General features: G+C 38.5%; 1 protein-coding gene across 11 annotated transcripts in view; it reads right to left on the bottom strand.

The window, feature by feature from the left end:
• Nucleotides 1–19,661, bottom strand: part of phactr4a (phosphatase and actin regulator 4a) — a 39,002-nt gene extending 19,341 nt beyond the window's left edge. For 5 of the 11 annotated variants that reach the window (XM_026155834.2, XM_026155835.2, XM_026155843.2 and 2 more), the window contains exon 1: nt 6,543–6,841. In XM_026155834.2, the coding sequence (XP_026011619.2) occupies nt 6,543–6,600 (58 nt within the window). In that variant the 5' untranslated portion in view covers nt 6,601–6,841. Of the gene's footprint in view, nt 1–6,542; nt 6,842–8,581; nt 8,722–8,997; nt 9,040–13,298; nt 13,414–18,421; nt 18,575–19,296 lie in introns of those variants that run through there. The other 6 variants (XM_026155839.2, XM_080296213.1, XM_026155837.2 and 3 more) reach the window with 6 other exon arrangements.
• Nucleotides 19,662–20,221: the final 560 nt, after the last annotated feature.

The following is a 20,221-nucleotide window of genomic DNA, read 5'->3' as shown; positions in this document are numbered from 1 at the left end:
TTTTAAATCCCGGTAGCTCTGCAACCACGTAAGCTAGCGCAATAATTTTTTTTGCATATGAAACCGGAGGAGTTGTACTTACATCTTATGCCATCAGCTTGTCCTAGGTCACAGTTTCCTTCCACATATAGCTTTGCAAAAACTGCATAAAAATCACTTGCAGCAACAAAAACATGATATTCCAGAAACACGCTTCGCCGATCCGATCAGCTGTTTGTAACACTTCCTACGTCCATCAGCGCGAACTATCACATGACCGCATGACCTGCCCGAAACCGGAAGTGACGTCATTTTGCGGAAATGTAGTTTTTTTACGATCGGGGCCTTATGAGCCTATACTTGTGTTTTAAAAAGTTATGTTTGAGTTTATGACTTTCTGTGTCGTTTCTGGGATGCTTAGGACTCATATTGCACTGCTGGAAATAGTTTATTTTGATGCATATGCTGTTATTTTGCAAATTTGCATTATAATATTTATTTTCATTTTCAATTTTCAATTTTTTTGTAGTTTATTGCACTTTTTTGCAATTTATGTAATTACTATGCACCTAATGCAGACATATTATTAAAGTTTGGGCTATAATGGTTGTATTGATGTATAGCAACTTGAAATGCTCCCAAAAATGGCTCCACAGCATGTAAAAATATAATATAAGCTCTGGCGGACTTGGTTCTATGGTAGGTCTTAAAGGGTTAAAATGCAACACTGCCCCAAATATGATCAATAGGATTCATAATGGGAAGTAGGGAGGCCAGCCTATAACACCCTTAGTTATCAGTTCAGCTAAAGCCTTTTCACAAAAGAAAAAAAAAAAAAAAAAAAAAAAAAAAAAAAAAAGAGAAAGGCACAGAGGAGACCAGAACAGGCAGAGAAGTTGCAGCAGAGACCGCTTCTAAATTCTGATAAAACCGAGTCATTCTTGACCATGATATGTCCTTCAATGCACATATTACAGAACTATGTATGACTGCTTTCTTCCATTTGCACAATATCTCTAAAATTACAAAAACATCCCATCTCAGAGTGATGCTAAAAAACTAGTTTATTACTTCTAGGCTGGACTACTGTAATTTTTATTTTTTTTTATTATTATCAGAATGTCCTAAAAAACCTTCAGTCAATCCAAAACCCGACACTACAGTGGTGGGTCTTATCACCAACAGTGATGAGACAGCTTACAGGGAGGAGGTCAGCGCCCTGACCCACTGGTGTCAAGACAACCATCTCACCCTCAACGTCGCAAAGACAAAGGAGTTGATAGTGGACTTCCGGAGGTGCAGAGAAGTACACACCCCCATCACCATCAACGGCGCTGCTGTGGAGAGAGTGAGCAGCTTCCGGTTCCTTGGTGTACACCTGGCTGAGGATCTTACGTGGTCAGTACACACAAACAAAACAGTGAAGAAGGCGCAGCAGCGCCTCTTCTTTCTCAGGAGACTGAAAAGATTCGGCATGAGCCCCCGCATCCTCAGGACCTTCTATCACTGTGCCATTGAGAGCATCCTCACTGGATGCATCACCACCTGGTATGGCAACAGCACCGCCTACAACTGCAAAGCTCTCCAGCGAGTAGTGCGGTGCTCTGAACGGATAATTGGAGGTGAGCTTCCCTCCCTCCAAGACATCTACAGGAAGCGGTGCCTGAGGAAAGCGGGGAGGATAATCAAGGACTCCAGTCACCCCAGCCATAAACTGTTCAGACTGCTTCCATCAGGAAGGAGGTTCTGCAGCATCCGGTCCCGTACCAGCAGACTGAGAGACAGCTTTTTCCATCAGGCCATCAGACTGCTGAACACTTCATAGACACCTCAGCTTCACTACTGGAACTTTAACATTATGCACTCCATACTGTACAGTAATGCCACTGTTTTGCACATGTCTCAACTCTGTATATTTTATTTTATACATTTTATTTATTGTTTACTCTATTTAAATTGTAAAATATGTGTACACACACACACACACACACACACACACACACACACACACACACACGTAGAAAAATATTTAGTATACACATCCAGAAATGCATATACTATTATATATTGTACATATATTTATTAGTTTCAGATGTAGCCATTCTTGTATTTTGCTTGTTTACATTATTGTATTTTGCACAACTCTGTTGCTTGTGAAGCTCGCACACAAGAATTTCACTCACATGTGCTGTACCAATGTACCTGCACATTAGGGCTGCCACGATTAGTCGACTAGTCACGATTACGTCGACTATCAAAATCGTCGACGACTGATTTAATAGTCGACGCGTCATTTGAAGCTTTGTAAGATCACAAAAGACGCAGGAATACCGGTAAGCAGTAGGATTTAAGAGTGTAATAACGGCCTGACACAGAAGATGGCAGCACTGCATGTACAAGGATGCCAGCTGCCATTAACCCCGAAGAAGAAGAAGAAGCTGTGTCCCAGAATTCATAGCGCAGCCCAGCTCAGTTTCCAACAATGGCGGCAGCTAGTTAGTTTTAATATTACTCTTATTATTCTTTCTGGGTCACAAAATAAACGTTTAACATATTTTCATGCGAGAATGTAGCTGTGTAAACCTCAAATATCTGCTCAGTTTATCAAGACACCACATATTTTCAAAAGCGCTCCGACGTTTTCGGAGACGTCTGTTACCCACTAGCTCGATAGTTAGCCGGGGCAAGGCTCACCCAAATCGTTTTCAAACCCACTGCCGTCTGTCGCTACTCAGGTTAAATATATATAAGTCACTTAGATAACTTAAAAATGTTATTGTTTGGCTTTTTTAATATTTTATTTGTTCCTGAGTAAATCGGTTTGGCTGAGATTAAAGTTATAGTTTTTACACAGCTGAATAAACAACTGGTTATCAGAAGTGTGAGACGCTCGAGAATATACTCCAGTGTCCTGTTATATTTTAGATAGCAAGGAGTTTATTAAACTTCACCGAAAGAATCTGCAAATTTCATTAAAATTTAATAAACTATCATCTTGTCTTTATTTTTAGTTAGCACATACCGTAAACACTTATAGCTGTAAGCTAATGATAGTTATATAAGAGCAGATGCTGCTGGTGCAATAAGCTGTACGTTTTACGTCCAATGGATGCATGATCTGATTAGTCGACTAATCGCAAAAATAATCGGTGACTAGTCGACTATCAAAATAATCGTTTGTGGCAGCCCTACTGCACATGTGATGTGACAATAAAAGTGATTTGATTTGATTTGAGAATCTGAAGCAACAGTACTGACCAGGACTAGAAAGAGAGAGCACATTTTTCTTATATTGGCTTCTTTTCATTGGCTACCTGTTAAATCCAGATTTAAATTTAAAATCCTTCTCCTCACAAACAAGGCCTTGAATAATCAAGCCCCATCACATCTTAATGACCCCATCAGGTTGGCAAATTTGAATCTGCCGCTGCTTTTAAAATGTTCATCTCTGATGCACTGAGCCACAGATTCACATATTTACCACATAATTTTCCCATGTAGACCAGAAAAAAATGTAAACAAAAATCATTACTTAAAACAAAGTTATTCTGATGACCACAGTGAAAAATAACATTGTAGACATGAAATCATGCATACTGCTTAGAGTAATGTCAGGCTTAGACAACAGTGTCTCACTCTCCTCAGAGACTGTGGCATATATGCATGACTGTGGTATGTGTAACAATGAGTAACCACAACAACATGGGGATGCACCGTGTCTGTCATCCTGAAACTCTCATAATTCCCAATAAAAGCTCAGGTTATTTTTCCATGCAAATCAAATTGCACTTCAATGCTAAAACTTCGTATGCTGTATATTCACATAGAATATATTATGTTATCATAACACTGACATTTACCATTTACAAAGTCAATGACTCCACTCTAAAGGAAAACTTGTGTCTACTCTGCCACAGTGATATTTTAGAAGAAAAAATTAACACATTATTTGAGAGCATTTTGTGTAACTTTTATAAATAGCGCATTAATTAATTTGCATTAGTAATTATTGTGTCATTCTGTATCTTGTAGAGGGCCTCATTCTCACTAGGTGAATGCATGAGCGCACTCTTTGCGGAAGAGTCCTACCATCCTTTTTGGCTGCTTGTTTGACCATCAGAATAACGATGGTGTGTGTGCCATGGGCAGCTACAATTTGAGCCAATAGTTTGACACACTGAGTAAATTTTCCATATCTCATCTCTTGGCTTTGAGTCAAGAGGGAGCATATTTTGGTCTACTACAGTTCTTTTTACTCATAAAACGAAACCCAACTCAATGTTCCAAGTACTTCCCATGCTCAGTCCCATCTATCCTGCTTTTGACTATCAAAAAGCTCATCAGGCTGAGCACACGCGCGAAGGTTTTCTGGCAATTCATGGGACACAATTCGAATTTAAATTCAAAATAGACATTTATTTCGTGAAATAACAGTCCCAACCAACAGTGTGAAAGTAGGGCCATCACAGGTTTGACATTTCTGATACAAGTTAAAATCTGCATATTCACAGAGCAGCCTATTAATTCTCCATTATGTGATTAGACTACATAAGATAAAATCATGGATCAATGTTTGTTGACAGCAAATGGTGCATATATACAGCAATTACTCAAGTGGCTCATTTCCAGCATCAGTGACATTACCAGTTTTAGATTAATCATTGTAATACTGAGTAACTTCTACATTGATATATATACAACTATGCATGCAATTTGTCACCAATCGCAACATTAATTCAATGCTACATATTCCCACACTACACTGTGTCGTCCATCACAAGGCAGGAAAGCATTCCACCGTGTCCCCTTTTCAAGAAGCATTTTCCTCTCACACTTCGCGTCACAGAGCCAACTCAGATTTAGTTGTACAGTAATATTAACAAGCATTCTTTAAGTCACATCGGTGACACCGTGTGGCTCTGCATTTGTTGCATGTAAGGAAATCATAGTAAGACAGCAACCATTTCATTTGGCCGATACCAGTGCAGTTTTATTTATTCTTCATTGTGTCCATTATCCATTTTATTTTTTTTTTAATTTGTGACACAGCAGCTAAAGACATAGTGATGTCATCAGCTAGTTATCTTATTTGCACAAGTTATTCAACAGGACCAATATGGAACATCCAGCTGATAATCTGGATAATATTGATATTCTTTTTCCTTTTAGACTATTTTCTTTTTGACTTTCTTAAAAAATAGAATTCAGACTGTTGGTCAGACAAAACAAGACATTTGAAGTTAAAATGTCAGACAGCAGTCATTACAGTCACCACAGCTGAAATTATCGAAAATATAAGTGAATACATTTGTTTCTTTTGATATATTTCGATAAGTATGTTGTGACCAGGCTGTTGGATGCATGTGTGGAATCCTATCCTATGTGCTCTCTGCACTCATCACTTGCTCTCACAGCTATTCCTGACACTTGGAGTTCAATGGGAGGGGCAGGGTGGCAGTAGACTAGGAGATCACTGAAGTGGTCAGAAATATGGCATGGTGACCTTGTGTTACAGCAAACCAATTGGACAAGGCAGCTTCTCACTGAGTGAGCAAAGACCTAAAGGCAGTGACCTCTGAGAGCCACAGTCAAGAGGGAAAAAATGGCATGCTACTAATGCTCCCTGAGCGAGCAGTCAGAATCTGTCCAAGCTACCGATTTGCTTTAATAAACCAGCTATGAACAGAAAAGCTTTTCCCAGTCACCTGAAAGAGTTATAAAAGCCTTAAACCTATACTAACTAGCTGGTAATACCCTGTAGTCCTCTAGTCAAGCTATCCATATGAGTCATGCCAGTCATGACACACTAATAGCAACTCCACAGAACAGCACACCAGAGACAAAAATGAAGAGCAAATATGTAGCAAAGAAGATGTTCTCGTGTTACTTGTTTTGCAGAGGAACGAGTGTTACAAAATGTTTAAAGGGAAACTATCCAGCAGAATACCACATCACATCAGACCAGGACTGACACACTGCTTTGAGATATTGTTCAAAAGAAAGGAAACACTCCAGTGGTATACAGATGCTCGATTTAAAATAAAAAAAATTTAAAAAAATGATGAGCTGCATTGTTAGTAAGAATTGTGTGAGTCCAGATGCAGACTTTCCTACTAACCGCAAAAAACAGTTCTCAGTGTTTGATCTGCTGTTTGCTTAACCAAAGACACTGAGACTTATGGTTTCCTGTAGACTTGTGAATTATAGGAAGGCTCGAGGAGTCAAGTCGTTTGAGTTAAAACATGCAGCGAGCTGGAGTCAGCTGGTGCCTTGTACCCCCAAATCTCGGTTTTCAGATAAGGTTCCACTCGGAGATGAGTGCAGACAGAGAGAGTTTTGTGTGGCTTGCACATTTCACAATCGCCACATTCCATCTGCATGCATACTTCTACACCTGTCTGTGCCTGCTGCCTTTTAGTTTCTCTCTGCTTTGAAGACACCTGTTTCTGTATACTCCATCCAACATGATATCCTCTGGCTGCCAGATTTGTTCCTCAGTTAAAACTAGTCAAAGGTATGTTCATGACAGCTGTTAAGTGCTGAGCGTCTGGCCTTGGACTCACCCGTGTTGTGTTGGGCTTGTTGCTGGGCCACAGTTTCGCTGCTAGCACTGTGTCCCATACTATGGCTTCTGTCCCTCCTGGGCTGCCAGGCGCTGCCTCTCCTGAGGCCAGCGGCAGCAGAAGTAAGACTAAAGCCACCTCGCTCTCCTCCAAACAGACAGAGCTCCTGTAACTCAACACTGTCTTGACTGCTCACTTGCGTCGTTCAGTCTCTACAGTCTTTGCCCTCCCTTCAGCTTATGTTATTTCTCTCTCACACCCTCCCTCCCTCCTTCTCTCTCACTTTAAAACACAAACACACTCACTCAGTTCTTTGGTCCCTCCCTTCTTGGAGCACTGACTTCATAAATAAGGTACACCAATAAGATAATCCAGCAGTCTGGAGTGCCTTTCATTCCTTAGAACTGATTTTTTGAGGGCAAAGTTCGAAGCAGGAGATCTCTGAAGCTTGGCCGGATCAGACATCAAGGATAGAGGGATTTCAAACGCAATGGGACCACCCACTTCTACCAATTTACAGAGTGACAAAACATTACTGCCTTAAGGGCAAGGGGGCGGGATCTGCAGGGTGAGGTAACTTGAGAAGTGGAAGGTGAGCTGAGCCAAGGTGGAGCTCAGTGGCAGAGCAGAGGAAATGGCACAGTGCAGGTGTCCAGTAACTCCCTGTGGATTGTCCGTTAAAGCAATGATGTGAAACTCCGCTTCACACCAATAGCTCCCTAGTGCAAATGTTTTTGTTTCAAATTAATCAAAGCTGGTTACAGGGGAAAAAAAACAGCCCAATGTAGAGTTCGCACTTGCTTCTTACTTAATATGCTACACCTCTTATTAAAATCCAGTAAATGCTGTCTAAGGACATTACTCTCACATCTGTCCTCATAAGTGCCAGATGGGGAAGCATGACTGAATTACACATTGTGTGAGAGTTAGTAGAGTTCCCTCTTTCAAGCCGACAGATAAACATTACAAAAAAAGCATGTTCATTTTTTCTACTGTGACTCAGAAACAGTTTAGTTGGCAGAAGTCGTTCGAAGTCTACTCAAAGAACAGAGGAGTCTACTGTAACAACATGTTCATGATTTTAAAAACCCAAACATAATGTTAAAGGATTGAGGACAGGGAGATAAGAAAAGTTAAAACAGCACTGGAATAATAGCATGCTACTTCCATTGTACTGTATATAGCAAGCTTAAACTTGAGGTTTTTCAAGAAATATTTAAAGTGAAGAGGAGCGAGAGAACAATCCGTATGTTTAAAGGACATAAAAACTCCAAAAGAAGCTGACTTCAAAATGTGGCCCACACGGTAGCGCCCTCTACAGTCAAAATGCAGCAACACAACTCTGACGCAGGAATGCGTGGAATGCACAAACACAAGTGGGCTTATTGGTACAAGGACAGTAGTTAGGATTTCAAGGATTGTTGTGCTAACAAAACAAACAGGATGATAACACCTTTGGCAATTACTGTAGAGTACTATCATGGTACTTAAATACTTCCCACTCTTTCAGAAGCACAGTGGCAGATGGAGACAAGCACTCTGGGTTTTCAAGCAGCTTGAAAATTGTGAAAATATTAACTCAATTACTCAAAAGAAAAACCCACACTGCTGTCACAATGACAACCCCAAAACACAAACATGTAGAATGATTCATCATGATGAAAGAGCTCTGCGGATCGAAACATAAAAACATGTGAGCCTGTCAGTTTCTCAATAGCATCACTTTTAGAGCAGACCTGAGGAGGAAGTGCAGTTTATTTTTACTGCTTGGCCACAGTGCCAGGCAGGGATGAGTAGATCGAGCTTCCTTAATCTTCTCCACCATGGCCCAGTTATCTGGGCCATACATACAGCTATGCTCTGCCCTATTGTGGCACTTCAATGAATTAAAGTAATATGAGATTAATTCTTAGAATATGGCCACAAATGTTCTAAAACTTAAACACAAGATATACTGAAAGTACAGAAAACACATTCTTGTTTGAAGGAAGGTAAACAGCGTTTACCATCAACGTGATAGACAAAAAAAGTTTACTCACAACTATATTCAGACTGCACAGCCATCCCAGCTATGTTTTCACAGATGAATAACGATTCAGTCTAGAACAAAAGATCCTCAGGGCTAAATGAATGGGATGGTGATACTAAGACGTCTACAGGGTGAAACGATCAGTAGTGAAAATAGACACAAGGCCACACTGCAGTGAGTGAAACCAGCAGCTCGACTCACCTACGGGTGTGTCTTCTGGGTATGAGCCAATCAGATAGCTGTACTGATAAATGGAGCTATGCGTCACAAGGACAGTCCCTATATGGGCATCCTCATATTATCAGATGGCATTTCTGTTAAACTACAGAAGCTTCTCTTTGTGTTTGTTGTAAACCTTTTCCACACAAATTAATCTAGTCAAACAAATAAAATATTTAATCGTAACATAAAATTTGGTTTTCTTACCATGATTTTCCATCACTGTGCAAACTCAGCAGTCAACAGCTCCTGAAACAAGTATTAAGCATTTAATATTCATTTTAAACAAGTATAACAGATTTATTTGTTATAAGATGTTCCAGTTACTTCTTTCACAAACATTAAAAATATGTTAGACTTTATAACTTTTATTTCTTGTTTAAAATGTTTTAAGAGATTCAGAAAAAAACTAAAATGAAACAATATCCTATTTGTTGAAATATCAATCCCCAAAACAAATAAAACCATTGTTTAGTGGGGGGGTGGGGGGGGGGGGGGGGGGGGGGTGGGCAAACCGACAAAAAAAAAAAAAAAAAAAAAAAAAAAACCAAAAACACCAAGGTGAGAGCAGTCAGTGAAACCGCCACATGTTTGCTCGTATAGATTAGATCAGGGGTAGGCAACTCCAGGCCTCAAGTGCCGGTGTCCTGCAGGTTTTAGACATCACCCTGTGTCAACACACCTGAATCAAATCATTAGTTAATTCCCAGGCCTCTGGAGAACTTCAAGATATGTTGAGGAGGTAATTTAGCCATTTGAGTCGGCTGTGTTGTGATCAAGGACACATCTAAAACCTGCAGGACACCGGCACTCGAGGGCTGGAGTTGCCTACCCCTGGATTAGATGTTCTCTGCAGCTAATGGGGAGAACACTGAAGCTAAACAAAAGCTCTCCTTTTAGCCAAGACAACATAGGGCATTAATTAGCTCAAACACTGACTTCAGATCAATTCTAAAAGCCTAAAAGGCACAAAAAAAGTCCCCATTAAGAGAGTATCAGGCAGTTGTAGTGTTGCAGAGAAAGGGAGTGCACACTCTCCCAGGAACTAAGGCACATATATAAAAAATTAAAATGCTCACTAAATAGTCTTTGACATAAAATGCTTTTCTTTCTCCGTTGCTGAGAAGTTATCTGGAATTCTTTACTTCACATAAGCACTTTGAGATAACCAAGCAAAAACTGTTACTGTGTGACAGAGTGAGACACTGAGTTCATAATCTCAAGTATAATTTAACCCTTTAAGACCTACCATAGAACCAAGTCCGCCAGAGCTTATTTTATATTTTTACATGCTGTGGAGCCATTTTTGAGAGCATTTCAAGTTGCTATACATCAATACAACCATTATAGCTCAAATTTTAATGATATGTCTGCATTAAGTGCATAGTAATTACATAAATTGCAAAAAAGTGCAATAAACTACAAAAAAATTGAAAATCGTTTGTTTTTTTAACTTATATTTCTAGTTAGAGAAATTTAAGAGGCTTATCCCTCAAAACTGTAAATACAAAAAAGTTGCACAAACTAGTTTCCCACCACAGGAAATTTATTTTAAGTGTCTTCATAGTTTTATTTTTGAAATACACCAATTTTCATATACTGCAGGGAAAACGAAAATAAATATTATAATGCAAATTTGCAAAAAAGCAGCATGTGCATCAAAATAAACTATTTCCAGCAGTGCAATATGAGTCCTAAGCATCCCAGAAATGACACAGAAAGTCATAAAGTCAAACATAACTTTTAAAAACACCAGTATAGGCTCATAAGGCCCTAATCGTAAAAAACTACATTTCCGCGAAATGACGTCACTTCCGGTTTCGGGCCGCTCATGGCGGACATGCGACAGTTCACGCTGATGGACATAGGAAGTGTTACAAACAGCTGATCGGATCGGCAAAGCGTGTTTCTGGAATATTATGTTTTTGTTGCTGCAAGCGCTTTTTATGCAGTTTTTGCAAAGCTATATGTGGAAGGAAACTGTGACCTAGGACAAGCTGATGACATAAGATGTAAGTACAACTCCTCCGGTTTCATATGTAAAAAAAATTATTGCGCTAGCTTACGTGGTTGCAGTGCTACCGGGATTTAAAAATAGTTACGCAAAATGGAGCGTGTCCGCTCTGACCGGCTCTAAAGGGTTAAGAAGGCATACTGGGGGCAGTTTTCAAAATGCAATGCAACTGATGCCATATAACTTCAAAGTTTTACATGTAAAACAAAGGGTGTAATAAAAACAATCACTAACATTTTCAATCATGAGGACCACCGGAGACAATCCAACCATAAAGCTGAAAGCATACAAGCATTTATAAATCGTTCTGTTTAAGAGGAAGCTGATGAAGTGCCAACTAAAAGTTACATAAGGTATAAGATTACTGCAATAACACTTGAGCTGTGAGTATAGTCTGAAAAACTAATGACATCATTGCAGACATCACTACAGCATACTGCCATAATAGGAGCAAATGTATACAGCCTGACCAATGTGAGATTTGTAAGACCGATCATAATACTGATACTTTGTGATTTAAAAATGGTATATTCTGATATCTCGTGCCATGTTTTTTGGTCTTTTTTTTTTTTTTTAAAACGTCATACAAAATACAAACAGGTGTCCCAACATTTGTTGTCATTTCTTTACATTCTACCAAAGTCTGTTCATTTGTGGTCCCAGCAAGCTATTTATTTTTCTATACTGTCCAACTGCAATTCCAAACAATAAAATGCACTTATGCTCCTTATTTATCCCTAAAGGCAGATATGAAATTCCTACAGAAATACAACAGCAGCTAAACACAGTAATCAACTCACAAAAAACTAAATAGCTTAATAAAAGTGGCAAGCTGAACTACTCCAACCTGAAAGACCCTAATGAAATACAACAACTACAATTCTGTAAAAGAAAGCAGCTGAATAAGTTCTAAAAAATAAATATATTTTAAATGTAAATAAAGTTTAAAAAGCTGAATATATTTTTAATGCTCTCTAAAGTATAATAGCTACAAAATAAATCAGAATAAAAATAGCTTGCTAAATGTAGCCGAAAGCTAAATGTGTAGTTAATCCGTATCAGTGTTTGTTCTGACAGCAAATTTTGATTTTGTTTTAGTGGCAGTCTTTTGACTAAAACGTCATTTTGTGTTAGTCCTATTTTAGGCATTGTAACCCTTTTAGATTGAGCCCCGTTTTAATTTGGCTAAAAATCATAACATTATCACAGTTGAGTAAAATATAAAGTGTTTGTCGTGTTTTTACCGGTAAAAGTTGTGCCACATGGCTTATAAAGTGTCTTATTTTCCTTGATATCAAATGTGAATGTGTCCATATGTCCACTCTTCTCTTCCTGTTTTCTTATGAAGACAGAGAGCATGGGAGCTTCTCCCCCCCTCCCATCCTGTTTTTGTCACAGACACGTCAAATTGCAAGCCTAACCTTGCTGCACAAGGAGGTTAATTCTGATTGGCTCACTTCCAAACCTGGCCCGCCTCTCTACACAACTTAAATCCAATTGGAGCTTGTTTCACTAGAACATTTTCCTCTTGAATTTATTTAGTCATCGTCTTGCTTTCTTCAGAAAAGAAAGGGATGTTGATGAAAACTATGCCTATATACAGACCTATATACAGTTCACTTGTTAAGCTGGCCTGTCGGGTGAAGCATGTTATGCCAATATGCATTTCACAAAAATCTTCCGGAGGTTTATTTAAACCCTGTATGAGTTACCACAAAAATGTATCTGTGCAAAAAATGTGAACAAGCTCTACTTAAATCTCATTAACACCAAACTATCAAACAGCCGACTAAATATTATAGGATCATTGTTCAGACTCACACTGAACATTAAGTCTTAAAAAAATATATATAAATATCTTCTGTTTTTTTGACATTTCTCGTTAATGTTCAAACATGGCTGACACATCATAATTCAAAATCAAAAAGTAATTAAACTGCTTTCAAGGGACTAATGGCAACATCGTCGTCCCCAGGCTAGCAAATCACTGTTCTTAATGTCATGTTGCTTTAAGACCAAGCAGCTGGGTGGATTGGTGACTGATCATAGTTAAGTTCCAGATGACAAGGTCAAACAAGCAGCTGACATTGACAAACTGACAGTGTGTGTTTTCTCTCCCAGGGAGCATCACAGGAGCTATTCACAGCATTGCTCCGCTTGCCAGTTGGTCAGAAACAGTGGGTGCGGCTACATGGTGACATCAACAGAGGTGGGTCCTAACAGCAGTATCATGCTGCACTTTGGAATGTCAAAAGTCTCCTGCGAACAAACTGGTATAACCCCGCCCGTGTGACTGAACAATGTGTACATTACAAAATAAAAGAGTGAGTGTAGGTAGGCGAGAATTAGACCTTTTCTTTACTTTTCTTTTGATGAAGCACAGGATGTTCTATGTGAATTCAGCTGCAGTCATGATGAAGAAAATGCACAATAAGCCAATAATTGTTATCTGTATGAGATTTGTATTTTAAAATGCCATTATGAGTCAACTTACTTTGACTGAAGGTCATTGATTATCAATAAAATGCTCCCCCAGAAACAGCGACCTTGAAGTTTTTCCTTTTCTGACTTCTGGTTCCAATGGGGAAAACCTCAGCAGCAAAATGATCCTGTCAAGTATACAAACATTCAGGAACATAAGGCAAGACACAAAAAGTGAACTTCCTTGTAGATGAGCTGCTTTGAAAACCTGCTGAGTAAGCAGTTTATGAGATACAGTTTTAGTTTGTGCCATTTCCTTGGACTGTAGCAGAGATCCCCCCCCAAACACCACTGATGAAAAAAGGAAAACAAGTTGCTCATTTACGATAAAACACTCATTACCTCACACTGAAACAAGAGCACCAACTCCGCTTTTGAACTTTGAGTTTGAGTTCAGCAACTGTCCAACCCCTCTGCCTCAACCATTTTGGTTCAGTCCAACTGGTTTGACAAGTCTTGGCCTACATGCTCAACAGCTGTAGCTGCGCTGTACTTCACTTCAGCTATTCCACTTCTCTTAAGCATATGTTTACTTAAACATGTAACTCCTAGGTATTCCCCAAAATGCCAAACATCCGCAACAGTGCACTAACTCAAAACACTGACATCCACTATATAAATAGATGCACACTGTTAATAGTAAGAATGCGTGCAAATGGCATATAAAAATAGGTCCTGCTTGCCTAATGATAATATTTTTATAATTACTAATAAATCTGTTCAATCTGACCCAATACCGATGCATAGTTTTATTACTTTCTTCCTGATAAGCAATAATAAATAGATAAAGGCTTATTTCCAACTGATGAGTAAAGAAAGAAACTGATACACAGTTACACTCACAAATAATTCACTAGATCAAGTTCAGCACCATTGCAACCCAATTCTGCTCTCAAATATCCTCTGAGCACTGGTGCCGGCTGGCAGCACAGCAAACACAGAGGTGAGTTAATGTGCACCAGTTTATGTGCATGTACAAGAGTGTGAAAACCAGAACAGCTGAGCCAGTGGACTGAGGCCTTGGGACACCACGTGAACATGTGCAAACACACGCACACAATCCTGTCACTGCTTTACAGAACAACCAAAGGTTGAATAGGTGATAGCCCAGCCTCTGATTTACCTTGGTTTTCAGTTAGTGCTTCCATGTTAGCTCTGTGACTTAAACCCACATCACACAACTTAAACAGCAGCTAGATTTTCAGGTCTGGTAATAGGAACAAAGTTATGTCCTCACATTTCTGTGAAAAGCAGATTTTTTCTGAAGCATGGTATTCAAAAAATCTTGTATTTAAATCTGGGGGATAATGCCACAAAAGTATTATAGTCGCATGACTTTCAGGGGGAGAAAAAAAGCGTTTTGAAACTATTTTTGTGGAAAAGTCAGCAGACTTTAAAATCAGGTTTCATTGAAAAACATTTTTACTGGTGATTCTGTATATGCAGTTTTTATATTCCAGTGACCAGTGAAGTTAATTTAGATAATACTGTGTACAGCCCTTACCAAGATAGTTAGTGTTAAGTGGTATGCTAGAGCTACCTAATCTCAAGTGCGATATGAATTTTTTTGAAACATTTTAATCGAGGATAAAGTAAAGAGAGCAGAAACAACAAAACAACATGTGACCAAAACCAGAGCTGTGACGTGGCGACATGGCTCAGGCCTCTCCAGGTAATGATAACATGTTAATTAAGGCTAACAATTATTTTTACCTGAGAACAGAAACATTTGTGGAACAAAACCTGAAAGGAGTTTATTTTAAAGCCATACTTCACTGCTACTCTGTGGAAACATTACAACTACCAAAAAGTGGCAGTTCAACTAAGGAAAAGAAAAATATGCAGATTGTTAAATACTTCATCTACAATATTTAGCCCAAATATTACACTCTGTTAATAGATCCTAAGAGTAGATAATTTACTTATAAATAATAAAGTTTAAGTAGAAAAGTAAGTGTACTTTTTATTTGCAGTAGCAATTCATTAGCATGGCATTTATTTAGCAACACAGACATTTTGCTAATGCCAGGTGCCAATGAAAATGTAATTATACAAAAAAAAAATCCATGTGAAGCAAAAATGTAACTTTAGGGTTCTGAGTTTGTTTGTTTTTAAACATATTTATTTTGGAGCAAATTTGTAGAACTTTCACAGTTTTCCATCAGATGTGACTACACAAGTAATTTTATGGAGCTTCTTTGTGCCAATTAGTCATAAATTTTGAAGGACTTTTCCTTCATAACAGACGTTTCAAGCATCCTCCAAAGACATGCCGGCCAGACCCATTTGAAAATTTCTTTGGAAACAAGCTTCAAAATAACTGCAGAAAACAATGACCTGAAGGCCTCACAAAGATGGTTGCTGAGTGGAAAAGTTTGATTCTGGAAGGATTGTGTTTATACTTTGAAGGAACCATTGAAATATATCATATCAAATGTATCGTAACAAAATATTATTGTCCTCTTGTTTACTGTAGTTTTTAATCTCCAAACACCTGAAATGATCTCAAATTCAGCAAAAATTTCCACTTTTGTCTTTTTGGGTTTTTTTTGGTTTTTTTAATGTGTTTTAGGCAAGAGTAGAGCTGGGCGATAGAACGATAACGATATGTATCGCGATATAACTTTTACTCGATAGAGAAATTAAGCTATCGCGATAGACCTCGCCGCTCTTGTCCTCTTAAAATTAAAAAATTTTTTTAAAAAAAGGTCAGCCAATCCAAACTAAGTAGCGCAGAGCCGAACCAATCACAGCCGCAGCGTCACGTCGCGTGACTTGTTACGTACAGCACAAGTGCCAAGCCGCACGTGTTTGTTTGGGAAGCAGCCAGCGGGTAATGGAGCCAGCGCGTAATGGAGGAAATGAGTGTGCCGACTAGAAAAATCAATCAAGCGTGACCGAAGAGAAAACAGATGATGGTTCCAATGCCGGAGAGATTGTCGAACGGAAGAGCCATAGAAGTTCCGTAGTGTGAAGGTATTTCGGCTATTTCAAGTCTGACAAAAAACAGAGTAGCGTGCACTGTAAATTGTGCCGAAAGCAAGTCTGGAAATACAATAAACTGGTGCATGCGTCACACTGTGCGCCACGTTATTGTTTCGGTGAAATGAATTTCTACAATACTGTTACTGTTAATTCTACTCTCTGCAGTGTTTAAATGCTTACATATACACACAGTTACTGTCCCTCCACACATACGACTCGGTTCTGCTTCTATGCCGCAGCTTTGTTTACTTTTTCCCACCGAGGCTTCTAGACTTCTGATTGGCCAACATTTCTGCACGGTTAGGAATCTAGCGCCACCTGCTGCTTTGGCATGTTCATAGCAGCGTTTTCCTTCATTTCTGCCTTTATGTGTGGACGGGATTATTTTTTAAAACGAAAACGGAAAATCTCCGTTTTCAAAAATACCCGTGTACGTGTGGACGTAGCCTCAGTCTCTGACTGGAAGCGCTAATTCGTCATTCGGCTTTTGTCAGACTAAAGTAACTGTTAAAACTGTTTGTTGTATAGCTCAGCTATACAACAAGGAGAGATTGAGAATTTCCTTTTAGTTCTCAGTTTATTTGATATTGACAAAAGTTAGTCAGTTTTGTCTGTTATTCTGTAAAACAAACTAAGATTTATTTTTAGAATTAATATTTTGTTTCTAAGTGGAATTGACAATTTAGTCTGTTTCGTTTGTTCTATTTTGAAACTTAAATGCTTTAGCGGCTGCCTTTTGTGTAGTTTGCAATATTTGCCTTTATTTATCTGAAAAAGTCTCATGTTCCTTAAGTACATCTACCCTGTTGAACTTATTATGGGAAATAAATATTTAAATAAAAACAAGCTGCTGATTATTTCACATTTTACTTGTGAGCAACGGCACATTTAAATCTTACAAATATAGTTATTTGGCTTATATCGTGATAGATATCGTTATCGCCTGAAATGAAAAAAACATATCGTGATATGAAAAAATCTCATATCGCCCAGCTCTAGGCAAGAGCATGACCTTTTTTCAATGTGTCAATTATCCTTCTTCAACAAAAAAGATTACTCCTTGAGCCACTTAGACTTTTATCTAATTTGGTTGTCACTTTTCATAAAATGCACATCATGAGACTCTCACAGCTCCACACACCCAATCCACAGTGATTACTCTCATGAATTTAAACCAGGTCCAAGAATATACCTTAAAAATAAAGTTAGCACTTCAAGCTGTCAACATACTTTGTTAAATGTCGACCTGACTCTGATTTAATGGAACTAAAGCAATGTTTAATGATGGCAGATTATGTTAAAAACTTGCAAACCATTGCATAATGAAATATGTTTTTTTGAATCATTTCTTTTAAATGTCATTTCATGTTTTTGTTAGCACTTTTAGTAATGCGAGATTCCTTCGAAAAGTCTGTCTTTAGCTGAAATGCTGCGGTTGTACTGCACTGGCAGTTCGTAAAGTTTTATTTTTTATTTTTCCCCCTCACACAATCGTGTTTGTTCACTGTAAGCTCCCAATTAGCTCACTCTCAGCTCATGGAAAAAGGGTCAGGGTTGTGCAGAGCTGAGAGGCGCACAATCAGCCATTGTGCTGCCTTTATTGTGCAGGCCTGGCAATCACTAAATGAAGCTATGAGTAACTGCGTAGCTCTCAGTGAAACACTTTCATCATGGTGCCACATGCATTCGAATTTAAGTCCCACAGCTCCACAACATTAAAATAATCACATTTGAGCTATTTATATTCCACTAACCCTTATGTGCAACTGTTTACAAAACTACCCTGTTTTACACTTGCACGCAATTTTTTAAGGCTCGACAATATCTCTCACAGCATGAGAAAAAAATATATAAAGCTTTTTTATATATATTTTCATATATATATATTCTCTAGCTTTTTCTTGCTCTGCATTAATTACAAGAAGGTGGGGAGAGGGCAAAATTAAAAAGGGATTACAGTTCTATAAAGCCAACTTTTAAAATTTAGTGACAAATTCAACTGTGACAAAACTGATAGTTGATTATCTGCCAAAAGATCAATCATGGCAAACAATTAGGTGGTTATCCCTTTTCCCACCATTTGAAAAATATGTACCTTCAAAAAGTCCTATCCTATAAAGTCTCTCAACGTCACTTCATAGTGTTACATACCTTTAGGTAGTCTGACTTTTATGGAATTTTTCTCGTATGCTTGTTCAGTGAGTGTGGTCCTGGTCAAATGCAAAAAACCACAACATCCATCTGAATGCATATCCCAACAACAGGACAATGCACAGCTGCCTGTCTAGCACAAAAACAAACTGTGGCTCCTACAGGGCGTATTACTGTTTTCAAACAGGTCTAAAGGCACCGGGTGCCTGTCAAGGCATGTAGACCGATATGTGAATGGAATGCACTTCTCTGGAAATCAAATGGCCTAGACCAACAGGGCCCATTTCGACATTAGTATAATGCGATGTAATAACTCAGAACGCTTGATCTTCTTTCTTAAGATCTCTTTTAAGTTATTCAAAAGGCAAAAAAAAAAAAAAATACAAAAAACACAGGATATGCTAATTGTGTAGTAGTTGCTGTCTGCACTGAGAACGACATGTAAGAAGCATTGAAAGAAACTATTAGAAGGTTATTTTCAGCTATTTGGCATCGCCCTAGCCAACGTTACGTGTACAGTAAAGGCCAGGCAGGTACAGGAAACTACATAACAGAAGCTAATTGGGGGAAAGGTCCTGTGAAACTATTTCGATACACATTCCTTTACGTTGTTTTCTGTCTTCCATTTCATTTTCTCTTTCCACCCTGAGCAACCAAAAGTTGGGTATGTTCCCATGAAACAGAAACGTATCACAGCAGCACCTGTACAAAAGCTAATCCCTGGCTGCTGCTAACTAAAGTTAAGTAAGAGCCAGCAACAGGTGGTTACTGTCCTCCTACTGTAGCATTAGCTTTGCTAGCTAATGTAAATTAGCTTACAGTTGTTGCTCAAGCTCCTAAAGACCGATACAATGTGTTGTACAACGGTGACTCACCTTTTCCCGTACTCGGTCAGCCTAGGTGGTATTTATCCAAAAGGCTGGTGATTTTTCCGTTTTTGTTCTGTTTGATTGAACCCTTCTTACTTTTGACACTTGTCGCTGTTGTCCATCACAGGGGAGAGAGCAAGGCGGAACTAGCTCCAGTAAGTACCTTTGCAACCAACCCGAGCCCCAAAACTAATTTTCGCTCCAAAACACATGCGGCAAGAAAGCATCGCCTGAATTTAACTCCAAGTGCTAAGATATGCCGAATAATACTTTTGAAAGTTCTTTGCTAAGACTTTGCTGCCAAAAGGTGTTGAACGTAAACTCGCAAGGGAGATTAAATACTGTCGCGCATGCGCAATTCTTCAAAGGGTGCTCGCTCCCCCACAGAGAGAAAAAAAAGCCAGACGCAAACCTCAGAAACCACGTGATTTTTCGGGGCTGGTTTGGTCAGTTTTGTGGAGAAAGTTGAAAAAGTGTGGTTCAGGTTTAGGAACTGAAACGCTTTCACTACAAAATAACCCCATAGATAAGAAAACATATATATATATATGTTTTCTAATAATTAAAGAATAAATAATACAATACAAGAATAACGGTAGTTTTTATTTATATAACTGCCTTGAATATGCGTAATTTTAAAATCCTTAAATACTTGCCTGTGAATTATTGAAATTGGTGAAACTGAAAATTAAGCATATGTTATATTTTCTGGACACCCTTTAAATACCTGGGATCAAAAGTATTTGCACACCTAGCCACTATATATTTATTTACCTTCTATATCAGAATATTTCATATGTTGTTTTAACATTAGGTTAATCATAATGTCCACACGTGGCTCAGAGTTGATTGAGAAGTGAAGAGGCACTCAAAAAGTATTAAAGAAGATAATAATACTCAAAAAAGCACAACTCTTATGAGAGACATACCA

This window comes from Astatotilapia calliptera, chromosome 22, assembly GCF_964374335.1.
Source record: "Astatotilapia calliptera chromosome 22, fAstCal68.1, whole genome shotgun sequence".
Taxonomy (NCBI): Eukaryota; Metazoa; Chordata; class Actinopteri; order Cichliformes; family Cichlidae; genus Astatotilapia; species Astatotilapia calliptera.
This window is presented reverse-complemented; position numbering and strand designations above follow the sequence as displayed.